This window comes from Acanthochromis polyacanthus, chromosome 6, assembly GCF_021347895.1.
Source record: "Acanthochromis polyacanthus isolate Apoly-LR-REF ecotype Palm Island chromosome 6, KAUST_Apoly_ChrSc, whole genome shotgun sequence".
Taxonomy (NCBI): domain Eukaryota; kingdom Metazoa; phylum Chordata; class Actinopteri; family Pomacentridae; genus Acanthochromis; species Acanthochromis polyacanthus.
Window position 1 is genome coordinate 34,373,501 of NC_067118.1, and position 15,302 is coordinate 34,388,802.

Sequence of the window (15,302 nt, forward strand, 5' to 3'; positions counted from 1 at the left end):
GTTATGGGTACCATCATTTTTGTCCAGCCCTATTTCATTAGTTTGTTTTTTTAAATAATTATGTTAATCAACAATTCAAAAGTGATGGCTGATTTTGATTATTTAATTTTCAATAAATTTTTATTTATTGTTACTTTTGTGAGTTTCAAGTGATTTCAGTGAGAATTGTGGGTTTTTCCTTCTTTAACTGAGGGGTACCAACTATTTTGTCCACGTGTGTATGTCCTCAGTTTATGTTGTTGTTTTCCCTCTTCCTTTTTTTGCAATGTTTTCCAACTCCTGTTTTCCAGCTGCAAAACTATGTATCGATATATAAAATATGTAAATAAGGTTATGTCTATGACTTAATTAATTATGCAAATGGAAATGTATGTGTATCCATGCGCAGACTAAATTGTTTCAGTGTGTTTCATCTTGTGTCTGTGCTCGTTCCGATGTTGGTTTTCAGGCATGCCTTTAAAGAGATCACATGCTTCATCAGCTAAGTTGGTCACTGGAGACCCTCCCCCTCATGGACACACGAACAGTTCATTCTCTGGACTGGGAATCACATGAGCGTCATGATGGGACGGGCTAGCACAAGATTGCGAGAGATGGGAGGGGTGGTAGTGTTGGTCAGAGAGATGAACACAAGTGAAATAGGGCTGAAACAACTCTGACTGAGATAGACTAGTAAGTAAAGAAAAGTGGCAGACAGGGGGATAATCCCTGACAGGCCTGTGGGTATCACAGCTTGATATAGCCACATCCATCTATAATTCATGACCTTGAAACCCAGGGGCCGCATACATTATAGAGCTAAACCTTTATTAACTGAATTCAGGATTGTGTCAGAGTTCACTCTGCTCATACAGATGTGAGGTATACCTGCTGGATGTCTGTGGAAATGTTTAGAAGTAAACATGTAACGTCCGTGCGGCCACATTAGGTTGCCTTTGTTACACTGACTTCCTGTGGTCAAAGCATATAAGTGCAACTGACAATGACATCACTTTGTAGCATTAAAGAGACAAAGAAAGGGAAACACTTAGGACACTGGAGGGATTATGTTTTTCAGATTAGGCAAGGTGTTAAATGACACACCATGACCTAGACAACTTGAGCCTTTAATGTCAGTGTCAAGAGTTGACGTGTCGGTGTGTTCAGTGTACGTTTCATACAAATAATTAATAACTGTAAAATTGGTGAAGTGCTCCTGATGTAGAAGTGCAGATATTCTGCACAAATTTTCTTACGGAGACAGTTTAACTATAGTCAAAGTATGTACTGTATGTCTAAAAACTATTGTGTTGAATGAGGGTAAAGTAAGGCCTGGTGACTCAGACCCCTGCAGTTGTAGGCCGGATGTCAAAAGTAGCAGGACTGAAATTTGAACAGCTTTGACCTGAAGGAATAGATTCAAGAAATAATTTGCTTAAATATAGTGCTGTGGCCTAGTCTTGCCGACAATCAGCCAGTACCCAAAAAATAAATGCCTCTTCACCTGTCTTCTTTCTGTCCTCTGTAGTCTGAAATCGGCTTTGGAAAACTTGAGACCTACATCAAACTGGACAAATTAGGGGAGGTGAGGTCAATGAAGAAAATCAACCAATACCATCCTTTTTCACTTTGATTTCTCTTACAAAAGCATTCACGTGTTTTCCATTTCTGCAGGGGACCTATGCTACAGTGTTTAAGGGACGGAGCAAGTTAACAGACAACTTGGTAGCTCTGAAAGAGATCCGACTGGAGCACGAGGAGGGCGCGCCCTGCACAGCTATCCGAGAAGGTACAGAGCTACTGTCAGCAAGTTTAAATCATGCATTTTGGAAGCGTACCACTCAGAAGTCAGTGTGGTGCGTACCTACTGTGAAGAAGCTTGTAGAGTTTTGACAATGTGCCTTGTGGCTCCCTGGGCTGTTGGTGAACTGAGAGCTGTGTTAGTTCTCACCGCTTGTCTGTGTTTGACTGACAACGTCTGATCTGCTTCCTCCTCCAGTGTCTCTGCTGAAAGACTTGAAGCACGCCAATATTGTCACTCTCCATGACATTATCCACACTGACAAGTGCCTGACACTCGTGTTTGAGTACCTGGTGAGTGTCATTTAAATGTTTTTAGTGTGTGTATGCGTCTTTAAATGGGCTATTATATTCAGCTTCTTTCTTTCTTTCTTTCTTTCTTTCTTTCTTTCTTTCTTTCTTTCTTTCTTTCTTCAGGAAAAAGATCTGAAGCAATACATGGATGACTGTGGGAGCATCATGAGTGTTCACAATGTCAAGGTAATTCAGAGTCATCCGTCATTACTGGAGAGTTAAAATATGTTTTATGTGTGTGTGAGCGTGCTTTGTTTACCATGTTGCAATAATGCCACAGAATGCAGTACCAATAAACTGCATTCCTCTTCTCTCTTCTGCAGATCTTCTTGTTCCAGCTTTTAAGAGGTCTTGCGTACTGCCACAGAAGAAAGGTCCTACACAGAGACCTTAAACCCCAGAATTTGCTCATCAATGAGAAAGGAGAGCTCAAACTGGCAGACTTTGGTATGTCATCATTTAACTAAAACTGCAAATTATCGACACGTTATTTCTTGATATGATAAGCTGGAATGTGTTTGTCATTATTTCTTACAAAAGTGTACCATGAGATGAAGAGTCTCTAAACGTCCCACTAGTGACTCCTAAAGGCCAGAGTGCTCCTTAGATAATGTAGTTTGAAGTAGCTGAGCACCCAACACTGCCCTCCTTTGGTAAAACTTGAAACATGACATGCTGCTACCCTCCAGTGTTAGAGAATTCCTTCTTGTGAATTACTTATGATTTCTGTGTTGTGAGATAAAAATAGGAATCTGAGTTTTAAAAAAAAGACATAATCTGCTATTATAAAACAGTTACAGTCTGCACATTTTTCAAACAGGACAGAACAATATAACCATGACACTGATGATTTAAATGTCGAAAAGTGTTACTGAGCTCTGCTAGGATATTCTTTCATGTTCACTTGTGGAACCAAAACACTGGAAAATGCTGCAGTATTCTCATCATTCAGTGTCACTTTCTGTGTTTGAATTCAGGTTTGGCACGAGCTAAGTCTGTCCCTACGAAGACCTACTCAAATGAAGTGGTAACATTATGGTACCGGCCTCCGGATGTTCTGCTGGGCTCCACTGAGTACTCTACACCCATTGACATGTGGTGAGAAAACACACATGTGCGACAAATTCACACTGTTACAGAGAAAACCATTAGCGCTACCACTGCTTATCTTTTTCTTTCTGCCCTTGTCTGACCTTTTGAGCCCTCCTTCCTAATCCCCACACATTTTTTTTTTTTGCAATTGTCACTGCTGAGGCTTTGCAACAAAACTGTGCTGCTCTTTTCTACACTTTTACACTATCCATTATACTGCATTGCTTGTTTCTTTGTCTGAGCCTCATTTGCACTGCGGTATGAGAGAAACGGCATTTCAGTCCTGTCTATGTCCTGTACATATGACAGAATTGACAATAAAAGTTGAGCTGCAAAGATTTAGCAAGTTCGGAGTCCTGTGTAACATTCCTATTTGTTTACACATCGTGTGATATAAATGTCCGTAGGGCTGATTAGATATAAACCATAGTTGGGTAATTTGCCTATTCTATCATTGAAAAAGCAGCATTTTGATCACGCGTTGGAGAACTTTGCACCTAAAATATGATTTAGTCAAAGCAGAATGTAATCAAAACAGACACCTTTTCCATAATTGTTTAGACAGTTGCTTTGTTTAGATTTTCTTTTATCTTTGTGCTTGCTTTTGAATAGTTATGGATTACTTTATTAAACTCAGTACATGTCAGTGCAGCTGTGTTGTCATTTCACAACCTGATGTCACTTCATGGGTGACAAAATTGTATAAGCAACATGTTTAGTTAATGACATTAGTCACAGCCTGCTGGTTTTAGGTGTCACATTTTACACTAATTGGTATTCCACTGTTTCTGTTCTTTGTTCAGGGGTGTGGGTTGCATCTTTTACGAAATGATCACAGGCAGACCTCTCTTCCCTGGATCAACTGTGGAGGATGAGCTTCACCTCATATTCCGCATCCTTGGTGAGACACCAGTGGAATCCAGATGGAGCATTTGCTTGTGCGGTGTTTATGCTTGTATATATTTGTGTGTGTGTGTGTGTGTACGCTATGCATCTGTTACACATCCTCTGTATTTTTAACAGGTACTCCTACAGAAGAGACTTGGCCCGGTATCACCACCAGTGAAGAATTTAAGACGTACAATTTCCCCCACTACCACGCAGAGCCCCTCGTCAACCACGCACCCAGGTATGTAGATCTGACTGTAAGTCCACCCAGCTATGGAGGCATGTGGGCGTAGACGATGTTAGATGTAATAAGATAAGGTAAGGGATTGATTTTCTGGAGGAAATGCAGTCAATCATTTCCCTGTCTTTTAAAATGGCAGGAACACTTACACTGCAAAGCTTAGATCAGCATTATACTTCAGTGACACTCAGCTCTTCATCTCTCTCACTTTACCTTCAACCACGTCTCTCATTTGTTCGCCTTCTGTCATACAGGATAGACAACGATGGTCACGACTTGCTCTCAATGCTCTTACAGGTAAAGAACACTGCTGTTCACAGATAATGATGCGAACTTTTATGTAAACATAATGCATTTCATGAACAGTCCTATGTCTACTTGTCTCTAGTTTGAGGCCAAGAAGCGCGTATCAGCTGAAGACGCCTTCCGACACGCGTATTTCAGAAGTCTTGGGGAGCAGGTTCAAACACTGGCTGACAGTGAGTACATATATTTTACCTTGAATGTGCACATTTAATGCATAACCCCCATCTCACCTGCTGTCTTTTGTTTTTTTTGCAGCCGCATCAATCTTCTCTGTAAAAGGCATTCAGCTTCAGAAAGATCCAGGGAAGAGATCCTCTGTCTACCCAGAGTCAAGTAAGTCCTCTCAGGTTAAAAAATAGACGGGGAACAGTAGAGAAACTTAGGACTCCGTAGTACAAATATGACAGAGGATAGGACTCGCTCCCTGTCTTCCTCCTCTTCTCACTCTTTTTCTCTCCAAGTGTTTACTTTGTGTCGTCTCTCATGCCGCTGTGTGGTCACAGTTTCCCAATCTGTCACCAGATTCACGCTTTCACCAGATACAGATTCCCAATGCATAATGTCATACATGTTGTTGTAATATTAATCCTCTGCTTTTGGTCATTATTGCATTAATTACAAAATGCCACTAAATGCCTGTATCAGTTACTGCTGTCTGCTGCCCTATGTAAAGGGTGAACATTTTTTTGTTGATGAGTCCTTGACATTGGTCCCAAGTAAAATAGCTTAGACATTATTAGATACATTTTCTTCCCCTAGACTCTTAAAATGAGTACCAATGGCTGATGATCCTCTGATTTTTCTTTAAGCACCATCCTGAGCTTAGCTGCCTGATAAATTCCATGCTAGTGAAAGTTATGACTCAGCCCACCAAATGTGCATCTTGTCGAAGTATCTTTGTTCCACCAATGGAAAGATGGCAAAGATAATACCTGTACCATTTGTAACTTCTGCCGGAGTGTCAGTTTTAGCATGCAAAGTGAGTAAAAGGCTAAACTTGTCCTACTACTCATGAAAAATCACACTTTAAAAGGCACGTTCAGGGTTATGCATAGGAGCAGTAACCTCAAATGAGGAGAGACTCATAGCGGGCCTTCAGGTTATTAATCCACTGACGTCTGAGCAAATTACCCCTAAGATGCTGACATGTTATTTTAACAAGCCTAACCTAATATTGCAGGCTAGTCCTGAACAAATTACCATACAGTTTGTACACAGACCTTTATGCCATGTCAGAATTAATTAACTTTGGTCATCTCTTGACTTTTCATTGAAAACAATCTTCATGTCAAAATTGCTTTTCTTCATGACTGAATACCTGCAAAACTAAAGACATGTCCAGCAGCCTGAGCCATACTTTGATTTTAGTGCAAATTAGCAAATCTTGAAATGCATAACTGCTGAAGAAAGATGGCAAACAAATATGGTTACATTGAGAGCCACGTGCCACACTTTAATTCAGCTTCGAGTCCAGACTTACAGAGCTGCTAGCATAGCTGTAGATCCTGGTCTTTTGAGTATTCTTGGCCCAGAATGTGCTCAAAGTTTGCCACACAGTGAGTAAACAGATCTGTCCTGCTTTTGTCACTCCAGCAACAGTGGTAACCATTAACTGTATTGGTATAATTGTAGCAAATTAATAGTCAGCTGTTGAAGTATTGTATTTTACTTGTTCAAGATAAAAACAAACTAGGTAGTACACCCAAAGACTACCAGTTAGATAGCGTAGATTAGTGAAGTCCATTTGGGGAGTTTCTAGGTTTTTCTGGGCCTCTTTACATAAACTGTGCATACCTGATGTGCCTTCAGCATTTGCTTCAATTTACTTCAGTGTTTCTGTCTTTATCACAGTCTCGGTCTGTGTGTGTGTCTCTTCTCTCCTGCTTCTGTTGCCGTTCTGCCATGTTCTGATGACCTGTCCCTTCTCTTTGGTGCCCATGCTCTCTTCTTCTGCACTGTTCATCTTTTCCTTAATCCTTTCTCTAATCTCCCTTGTGTGCCCCACTCCAACTCCTCCGTAACACCTCGATATTCCCAACCTTCCCCCCTTCTCCTTAACCCTAAAAAAGCGGTGGCCCATAGGCTAGGCTCTGCACCCTCGCAGTACTTCCAGAGAGAGGCAGCCAATCCCAGGGTTCAGAGTCACAATCTCTCCTCCACTTCCACTGGCTGAGTGGCCTCTACCGTTCTGGTAAATACTGTCTCTTTCACTCTGTCTGCCTTCTGTTCGGGTAACCTTCTCTTTTTATGTTTGGCTGCCACCTGACCTTTTTTTCTTCTCTGTCGCCACCTTGTCTTTGTTGCAAACATATTTTATGTATGACTCTCACACATGCTGACCTGCACTAAATGCCAGTGCGTTTCTCTTCACTCCTTGTATTCCCAGAAAGAAAACAACATATCATTCATTACCTGTTTCGGCCTCTTGTTATTTTTCATCCCCATTCTTTCTCCCACTAGCCTCCCTCACATTTCGAGCCCCGTGCCCACGAGCATCATCTCAGCTTTCACCTACCTAATCCTGTTTTTCTCAGAGCAAGCCACTCCCAGTGCTCATTTCAGGAATCAAAGAAGGCAATGCTATATTCATAAAAGCAAACAATGTGATGAGAGAACCGGGAGTCATTTGATTATTTTCATTTGCAGTCCTATTTAGGTTTCTGCAGCGAGAGATGTAGCCTTTTGTTGAGTCTGTAAGTGGGAGTTTTGTGTTGTGTGGACTTGATTGATTTTGTGTTATAAATGCTTTTTTTGCATTAGCATGGAGTGTTTGTTTTACAGCTGTGTGTTACAGTTTTTGGTAAGTATGATTTAGCTTCAGCAACATGGGATTACACACAGTATTACAAATTACTGTGAGCAGTAATTATTTTATCAGTCAAAATGATGCCTGCACACTATATGGCCAAAAGTATCCATCCATGAATTTTTGTTTATTTTTTTGTCTACATGACATTACTCTGGTTTTAAGAAGTAGTAAATTGTTTGTTTTTTAGTTATTTATTCAGTAAAATGTTCCACTTTGTGTGTTTCACAACAATGAATACAAATCTGGTGGAATTGATTGAATAATAATAATAATGGCTATTTCCCTGTATGCATGAATGAAATTTCAACAAAAAAATAAATTTAACCAGCCAGTCCTTTATGCCCAACATCAGTATCTGCTGTCACTGAAGCTCTTGAGACTGAATGGAAGGTAATCCTAGCAACCAGGTTCCAAAATCTGGTGAAAAGCCTCTTTTTAGGAGAGTGGAAGGAGATTAATGGACGTGGTTTTGGAATGACTCATTTAATACACCAAGCTACACCTCGCTAAAAAAAAGACAAACAAAAGACATGTCGTCAGATACATTAGTCCAGCAATTAATTGTACCTTTATGAAGCTTATAATGTTTAGTTCTAAACTGTTTTATGATCAACTTGATGCTTGTAGTTCATGTTCCGGATCCTGTCTGGGCCATAATTAGATAACATTAACTGTTTGTAATTCTATGCAAAAATGGATCAGTGCATCTTTAAAACAGTTTTAACAAAATATTATGGCATTCATGGACATTCTCTTCAAAGGAGTTGTTTTGTTTTAAACTGGATGCACCAAAAAGACTAATGTTTGTGTGTCAAGAGCTGCAACAATGACTTCTTTATTCCATAAACACAAAATGAAGCGATCCCTATTTTAATATTTTTTTTTCAAGAAAAATGCAGGACATTTGATGGCTGTAGATTCTCAAAATATGAAATTGCTGTATTTTCTTTACTTGCAGTTCATCCATTTAATGATTTAGGGTTCTTGAACATGTGAATAATCACATCCAGGCATTTTTTTCTCTAATGTTTCCTTAACCAAATGATAAATTGGTTGTTTGATGAATTTAAACGCTGGTTAATTAATCAGTAGTGAAAGTTATCATTGTTGCAGCCTGATGTGTGACCAGTGTTTTTGGCTCTGTGGTGTAGATTTTGAGCTGTTGGCATGGTGTGAAATTTGCAGATATGTGGTGATGTTTGCGTGTCCGAATCAAATCCAAACTATTTTTTTTCCTCATGTCTCTCTCTCCTTCCTCTGTCTGTCTCTCTCTGTGTCTCTCTCAGCCCAGGGGAAGAGCAGGAGGCAGAGTGTGTTGTTTTAGTGCTGGCGGGGGCGATGAGATGAGGAGGACAGTGACACGTGGAGCTGTCTTGTCAGACGTACATTCACTGACCCTGCCACACACACACACTGAAGGAGTGACACACCCTGCCACATAAATACACACACATACTGAAGAAAAAACACACACACACAAATAGCAAAACGACAACTACACCACACACAACTAAGGCTGAAGAATTCCTATTTAAAAATAACGACTCAGCTCAACCCTAAAGACTAAAAAGAAGTTTAAAAAAAATGTGCGTGATGCTGGAAGAAAAGTGGGAGAGTCTGCGATTCTCCTTGCTGCTACTACCGCCGCTGCCCAGTGGAGGGCAGCGTTTAGGATGTGAGCTGACTCGGATTTCAAACAGAACTTGCTGTATCAGTGGGCTGTGAGGAGGAAGTGGACACAAATCTAAGGCAAAGAAAGAGACGTGGAACCCTGTCGCTCTCTTTTGTGTTTTTTTTCCCCCCCTTTTTGTTGATGTACATAAAGAGACTGATGAGCTGTAGAACTCTGCTTTTTCATGACACACCTAAGCCTGAATCCAAACTCTAAAAATTGCACCTCAACTCTAAACCCTTGCCTATCCTCTTGACCCTTTACTACATGATCTCTACGAAACAAAACAACAGACACAAAATCTCTCTTTCTCTCTTGCTCTTTCATTCTGTCTACCTTTCTCTCTTAAACACACACAGACAGACTGATGGTTCACTTGAAAGTTACGAGTGTGTGTAACATTGGAGTTTACAAAGATAAACTTTTGCACCTTATTGTCCAGTAGAGGTCAGGGTGGCTGTCATTACCTCATCTGTCACTCGAGCAAAGTAGGATGTCAAGTACACGATAGAGATATCAGAGTGGCGAAGAATCAAAATGACAGACCAAAAGAAAAAAAGCAACATCTCACTAACCATGGAAAATGGACAGACGTGTTGCGCACTTCACCGCTCTGGAATTGAAAACACTCTGCAATCCACATACCAGTAGTAGACATTAATTACATTTGTCACATCCTCATATGCTGTAAAGAACACTACACTGCAAGCGGCTCCTGTTTCAGTACACAAGAAGGACAACATTGAAGGAGAGAGAGGTAAAGGAAGTGTACAAATCCTCACCTGCTTATTCTTAGACACCCCCTTCCTCTTTTGCCTTGACTCAGAAGTTGTCTTGATCCGTTGTCTGATGTGCAGGTGTTGATGTTGAACTGTTCTCTTTGCACCTGATTTTACCTCTTTAGACAATTAGTAGATCATTCAGCAGCCCCACGCTCTCCTCCCCTGAGTCCGTGTGCATTTATTTTTTACTCTTTTTTTTTTTCTAAATCTGTATATATGATCATATATTTTACTTGTCAGAAGCAATGATAATTCCAGGATGCTGTTCTCAGTCTTTACAGTAGGTGACTGGCTGGGGACGTGTTGCACATTCCTTGAGCTCAGGACTTATTGCTAGTGTCGTTATGTGGATGCCGCGAGGTACAGATGTGTGTCTCCCCTGTGGAGCATGTGGCCTGAAACCTTTTGCTGGTTTAAACTGTACGCGAAGGCGAAGAAAGATTTCTCTGCATCAACCTGTCAGTCTGCTGTGTCGTCCATTCTCTGTTAATTTGACCATAACATCGCTCTTAAGATACTACCTTACCCGTGTCCTTTCTCGTCATCTCTTTCAGCATGTTTCCGTATTAAACACAGATGTTTTTAATTGGTATGTGAAATAGCTGCTGCTGGGAAAAGGAATACCTCCTTTGAAGTTTGCATGGGACATGACCTTATCACATGATTTTTATACACCAAACGCATCAACATCTAGAGACTGTACCTTAAAGAACATGACAACACACTGGTCAGCAATGGTGTGATGTGCTCGCAGCACTGGGACCAGATAGTTTGTATGACAAATCAGACTCATCCTCTGGGTGTGTACTACAGTAGAAACTGTTCTGTAGCCTGTCTAACCAGGCTATGATGCATCTCAAAGCACTCAGACACACTGTTGTTTCATGCTGTTGATAATAACAGGCTGCCAGAAACAACAAGACCAAAGTCAGTCCTCCAAGCACCAGGTGTTCAAGCACACAACTGTTTCACACACTGATCAGCTGACATGTCAACATGTACTGTATCTATGAGACGGCCTGTGAGCGTAGTTTGGAGTTTCCTGTACCTCAGGCACTGACCTCGGCTCATTTCTGCATCTTTCCCCCCAAAATGGATTCAGGAAAGGGAGAAGTGACCCCACGTCTGTGCCTGTCAGAAGGACTACTTATTTCCCCAGAGTGTGACAGTATGTAGCATGTACATAGATGATCCCTCACTCTGTGTATATATAAAAGTGTACAGGTTTGATACAGCTATTCACATTCTGGCTTTTTTTCTTTTTGCTTTTTTCTTTGATGAAAGTCATAGCAATATTTCTGTAATCAATAAAAAGCCATGGTAATAGGATGAGTATGATTGCATTTGTGTTTATTTAGGAAGGTGACTGTGAACGATCAAACTGTGAGACTTGACAAAAATAATGACCGTTTTTTTTTTTTTTTTTTTTTTTTAGTTGTTTTTGAAAATTTTCTTTCTTCTTTGTTTGCTGTTAAACATGCTGGATCCAAAAGGCTGGAATGAAGTATCATGTTGCAAAGGAGTATAAAACACTGATTTTTTTTTTTTAAATTTTATTATTTTTTTGCTTTTTATCAATGAAAGCCATAAAGGTGACAAAGGTCTGCTGGTGTGTGAGGGGTGTATACCATGTTTGAGGACAGACCTTAAGAAGCAAAAAGGATTTGTACACCTAATAAAAAATAATAATAAAAAATAAATCATCTAGTTACTTTTTTCTTGTCATAGATCTTCTGAATGCATATTGCTTGTAGTAGTTTGTGGCAAAACATTTTTTACAATTGAGCAAAATTTTACAGTTAATTCTGTGCTTAACCTAGACAGTGGTATTCGACGTACCTGTAAAATCTTTCACAAAAAAAAGCTAAGCTATAGTCTTCAGAGTCATTGCATCTCGAAATTTAATTTAGGCTCTTTCAGCTAAGTTATTGTATTTTCCCTTATAGCTTACACTATACTACATGTAAGCTTCTTAACCCCAGTAATCCAGCCACTGACTAGAAGAAGTAAGGAGATTATTTTGCTCGCTCTAGAGAAGCTTGGAATGAACTGTTGTGTTGCTTCATGAGTTTTAAATTCGCATAACAACCTGCGTGAATTTAAACTTTTAATATGCAAAAATTGAAATACTGACACCTTGCGACTTCTTATTAGGAGGTCAAAAGCAATAAATATCAGTGACGCAGAACAAGACAAACGAGTTGTGTTACTGTCAGAATACATGAAAAGTTTTGACAGCAAAAAAAAGATGCAGTTTGAACCCATGAGGAGATAACAGCTTCTGTCATACTTTTTTTTTTTTTTTTTACAGGTGCTTTCAGCAGCTGTGCTAGGTGACTGCTCGGGATGAAAAAAGTCTCTGATCCTATCCATGTCTGACAGATATTTTGTTTAAATTTGTGAGAATATTCTCTCCTTGCAATACATTGCAGAGACTGACTAATATTCTAAAGTAGAATAGATAATGTGGAGCTGCTTCAGGAATAAGATCAAGGGTATATGCACACTACTGTTCACCCAGGCAGTTTCATGTTTTCCGCACTTTTATTCATGTACTAACATAATTGCACAAGGGTTTTCTAATCATCAATTAGCCTTTCAACACGATTACCTAACACAATGGACAATTCTAAGTGATCCCAGCCTTTTGAACAGTAGTGTATACACAGCATTTTTAAAAATTATATTTATTCTTGTAAAGATTCTTGATGCGAGCCTCTTAGGCTCTTACTGACAGAGGCAACAGAGGTCTCAACCTCAGATATTTGAGGGTCTGCGGCCCACGGATTCCATCCACACAGAACAGCAGGAATAGCGTAGCCTCGAAACTGGAAACACACACAAACACATGATTTTGGTTAGTTTTTATGACTATATGTCCCTGAATTTGTTTTCTGTGTGTGTGAATATAAACATACTTAATGAAAGATTACCTGTCTGTTCATGAAAATGTATATGATGGGGTTGTAGACGGTGCTACTTTTAGCAAAGTAAACAGGTATAGTAGCGACGACAGGGTCAACATGTACACTGGAGTCTATGGTGACAGTAAGAGCCATTGCGGCATATGGCAGCCAGGTAACTAGGAAGGCCAACACCATCACCACCACCATGCGGGCCACTTGCACCTCCACACGATTTGTGCTTCCAGCCTCAGATACCTGCAGCTTGGTCACCTACAGAAATAAAGCAAAAAGACATCATTATCGTATCATTAGAGTCGATACATTTACAAGTCCAGCTTCTTCGTTGCTCACCTGGTGGAGGGTCCTTAACAGTCGTGAGTAGGACACCATGATGATGGAGAAGGGCAAGGCAAAACAAAGGATGAAGTATATGATGATGTAGGACATGTTCCCGACATCTTTGCTGTACCAGTTTGGAGCACAGGAAGTTCTGACGCCCTCTAACTCATAACTTCCCCAACCAAACAGAGGCGGAGTGTTCCACACAAATGACCAGACCCAGGCCAGTACCACTCCAGCAACTGCATGCCTGACGATGACAGAGTAGGTGTCTCACATGCTGGTCAAGCAACAAAGTTTTGATTTTCATTAACTCTCTATGATGCTGCTTAGTGAGACATTGGCGTACCTGGTCTGGAACAGGACAGCACCCATCGGATAACACACCACTACATAGCGCTCAACAGAAATGACTCCTATTGTACATAGGCTTGTTATACCTATGAGAAAGGAAAGAATAAATTAAGGCTACGTGAATGCTTCCCTTTAATTCAGCTTTGTGCCAATTAGTGATGTACAAATTATGAAGTGGAAAACAACAAAATGAATTTATTCAAGAAAAGTATTCGAGTGCAGCAATGAGATAATTGTACTTTACCTGAGTGTTTCCATTTTATGCCACTTCAACACTACATTTCAGAGGAAAAACTCCTCCACAATGTTAACCTGATAGTTACTCCTGACTATTCAGATTCCAATTATACATAAAACAAAGAGATTTGTGTAAAAATAAAAGATACAACGCATTATTTAAAGCGCAAACCAGCAGCTACTTGCAGCCTTTTTGACTTCTGATGCCGTAAAGAAAAAAAACAATCTCTGTCAGTGAGACAAGAAATAAAAGGAAAGGTCTTCAAATTATCACAAATTGTTTTTCGTCTTTATTTATCTTAGTTGCTTGCAGAAGTTACTCCCAAATACCACACCAGTGTCACCAGCACAGATGGTCATAATGTTTATGGCTGAACTGTGTGTATAAAGAAGCTGCAAGTAGTTCTCTTTGAACACAGTTACAATCCCAAAAGGCAGCATAGGCATTGACTCATTGGTATCAAAAATCTAACATAGGAAGATAAAATGTAAAAACTTTTTATTATGGATTTGGATTGCAGGACGTTTATCAGTAAAGGAACATATTCCTGTTCTGCAGCTCTGAATATGCCTTCTACCACTGTGCAAATGAAATCTTGCCAAACTGTAGTACAAGTAACACTGTGATAGAAAAGTAGACCCACCAAAAAAGGCAACGGCAAAGCCCTCCAACACACAGCCCACATGTCCCAGGCTGAAGTATCCCATTGCATTGGTGACTGTGGTGGGCAGGCCTCCAAACAGAGCACAGCCCAGGTCACATATGGCGAGGTTAACCAGGGCATAGCTGAGTGGCTGCCTTAGTTTTCTGTGTCTCACCGTCACCACGATGACCAGGACGTTGAGGATGATCCCCGCTACAGAGAACACACCCATGATAATGGCCAGTTTTGTGTAACCAGTCCGAGACAGGATCTCTGTGCTGACTGAGCTGTCAGACGACGAGGAGTTTCCATTCAGGGTGGCACTCTTCATATCGCTGAGATGGATGAAAGTTTGCAACTGATTGCTGATGCCACAAACTACTCCCTAGTATATATATATTTTTAAAAAGTGTTAATCCACAGGTAAAAACTCTAAAATGTCCAAAATATCAACAGAGATAACAGCAGCAGGTTAAAAAAAATATAAAACTAAATAAAAATCTAACAATAACAACTTGAACTTCTTCTCTGCAGGTGCTGCATGTTTGATGTTCATGTTCAAATTGAGAGAACAGATGGAGATAGGACCCTCTTAATAAGCCCAGTAAGAGGAGAGGGGCTCTGGATGACTTTTAATTCTTGGAAACTAAATCCGTAGATCCGGATTGTGAAGGCAATAATTCTGTTTAATATCCCCTTAAGACTGCACTTTCTATGATTGCAGGGTTTACAGCTGCCTGTGAGTAATGAAGCAAAGACTCAATAACACAATATGGGTTTTAGCTTTATAAGTAAATGTGCTGCTGCTGGGTAAGAGCATATAAGGAGGATTTTAGCTTGCTTATATCACACATTTTTGAATACACTGAAATATTTAGAGATTTAACGCTGATTCTCTGCAGCACAATTTGAACAGGCACTGCTTTTGGACTGGCTTTACTAGACAGCCAAGCAATGCA

At 40.1% G+C, this 15,302-nt stretch overlaps 2 protein-coding genes across 7 annotated transcripts in view; one reads left to right on the forward strand and one right to left on the reverse strand.

Moving 5' to 3' along the window:
- Positions 1-11,192, forward strand: part of LOC110965566 (cyclin-dependent kinase 17-like) — a 43,861-nt gene extending 32,669 nt beyond the window's left edge. For 3 of the 6 annotated variants that reach the window (XM_051949160.1, XM_022214668.2, XM_022214667.2), the window contains 12 exons: positions 1,508-1,564; positions 1,654-1,768; positions 1,979-2,073; positions 2,197-2,259; positions 2,397-2,520; positions 3,051-3,171; positions 3,969-4,066; positions 4,189-4,294; positions 4,549-4,591; positions 4,683-4,773; positions 4,856-4,933; positions 6,670-11,192. In XM_051949160.1, coding sequence (XP_051805120.1) covers positions 1,508-1,564; positions 1,654-1,768; positions 1,979-2,073; positions 2,197-2,259; positions 2,397-2,520; positions 3,051-3,171; positions 3,969-4,066; positions 4,189-4,294; positions 4,549-4,591; positions 4,683-4,773; positions 4,856-4,933; positions 6,670-6,773 — 1,095 coding nt within the window. In that variant the 3' untranslated portion in view covers positions 6,774-11,192. The remainder of the gene's footprint in view (positions 1-1,507; positions 1,565-1,653; positions 1,769-1,978; positions 2,074-2,196; positions 2,260-2,396; positions 2,521-3,050; positions 3,172-3,968; positions 4,067-4,188; positions 4,295-4,548; positions 4,592-4,682; positions 4,774-4,855; positions 4,934-6,669) is intronic. The other 3 variants (XM_022214666.2, XM_022214669.2, XM_022214665.2) reach the window with 2 other exon arrangements.
- A 180-nt stretch (positions 11,193-11,372) lies between these two features.
- parapinopsina (parapinopsin a) lies at positions 11,373-15,007 on the reverse strand. The gene is given in 4 exon segments (XM_051949163.1): positions 11,373-12,691; positions 12,797-13,358; positions 13,458-13,548; positions 14,344-15,007. Coding segments are annotated over 4 exon segments (1,125 nt in total). The 5' UTR covers positions 14,675-15,007; the 3' UTR covers positions 11,373-12,550.
- Between the last annotated feature and the right edge of the window lie 295 nt (positions 15,008-15,302).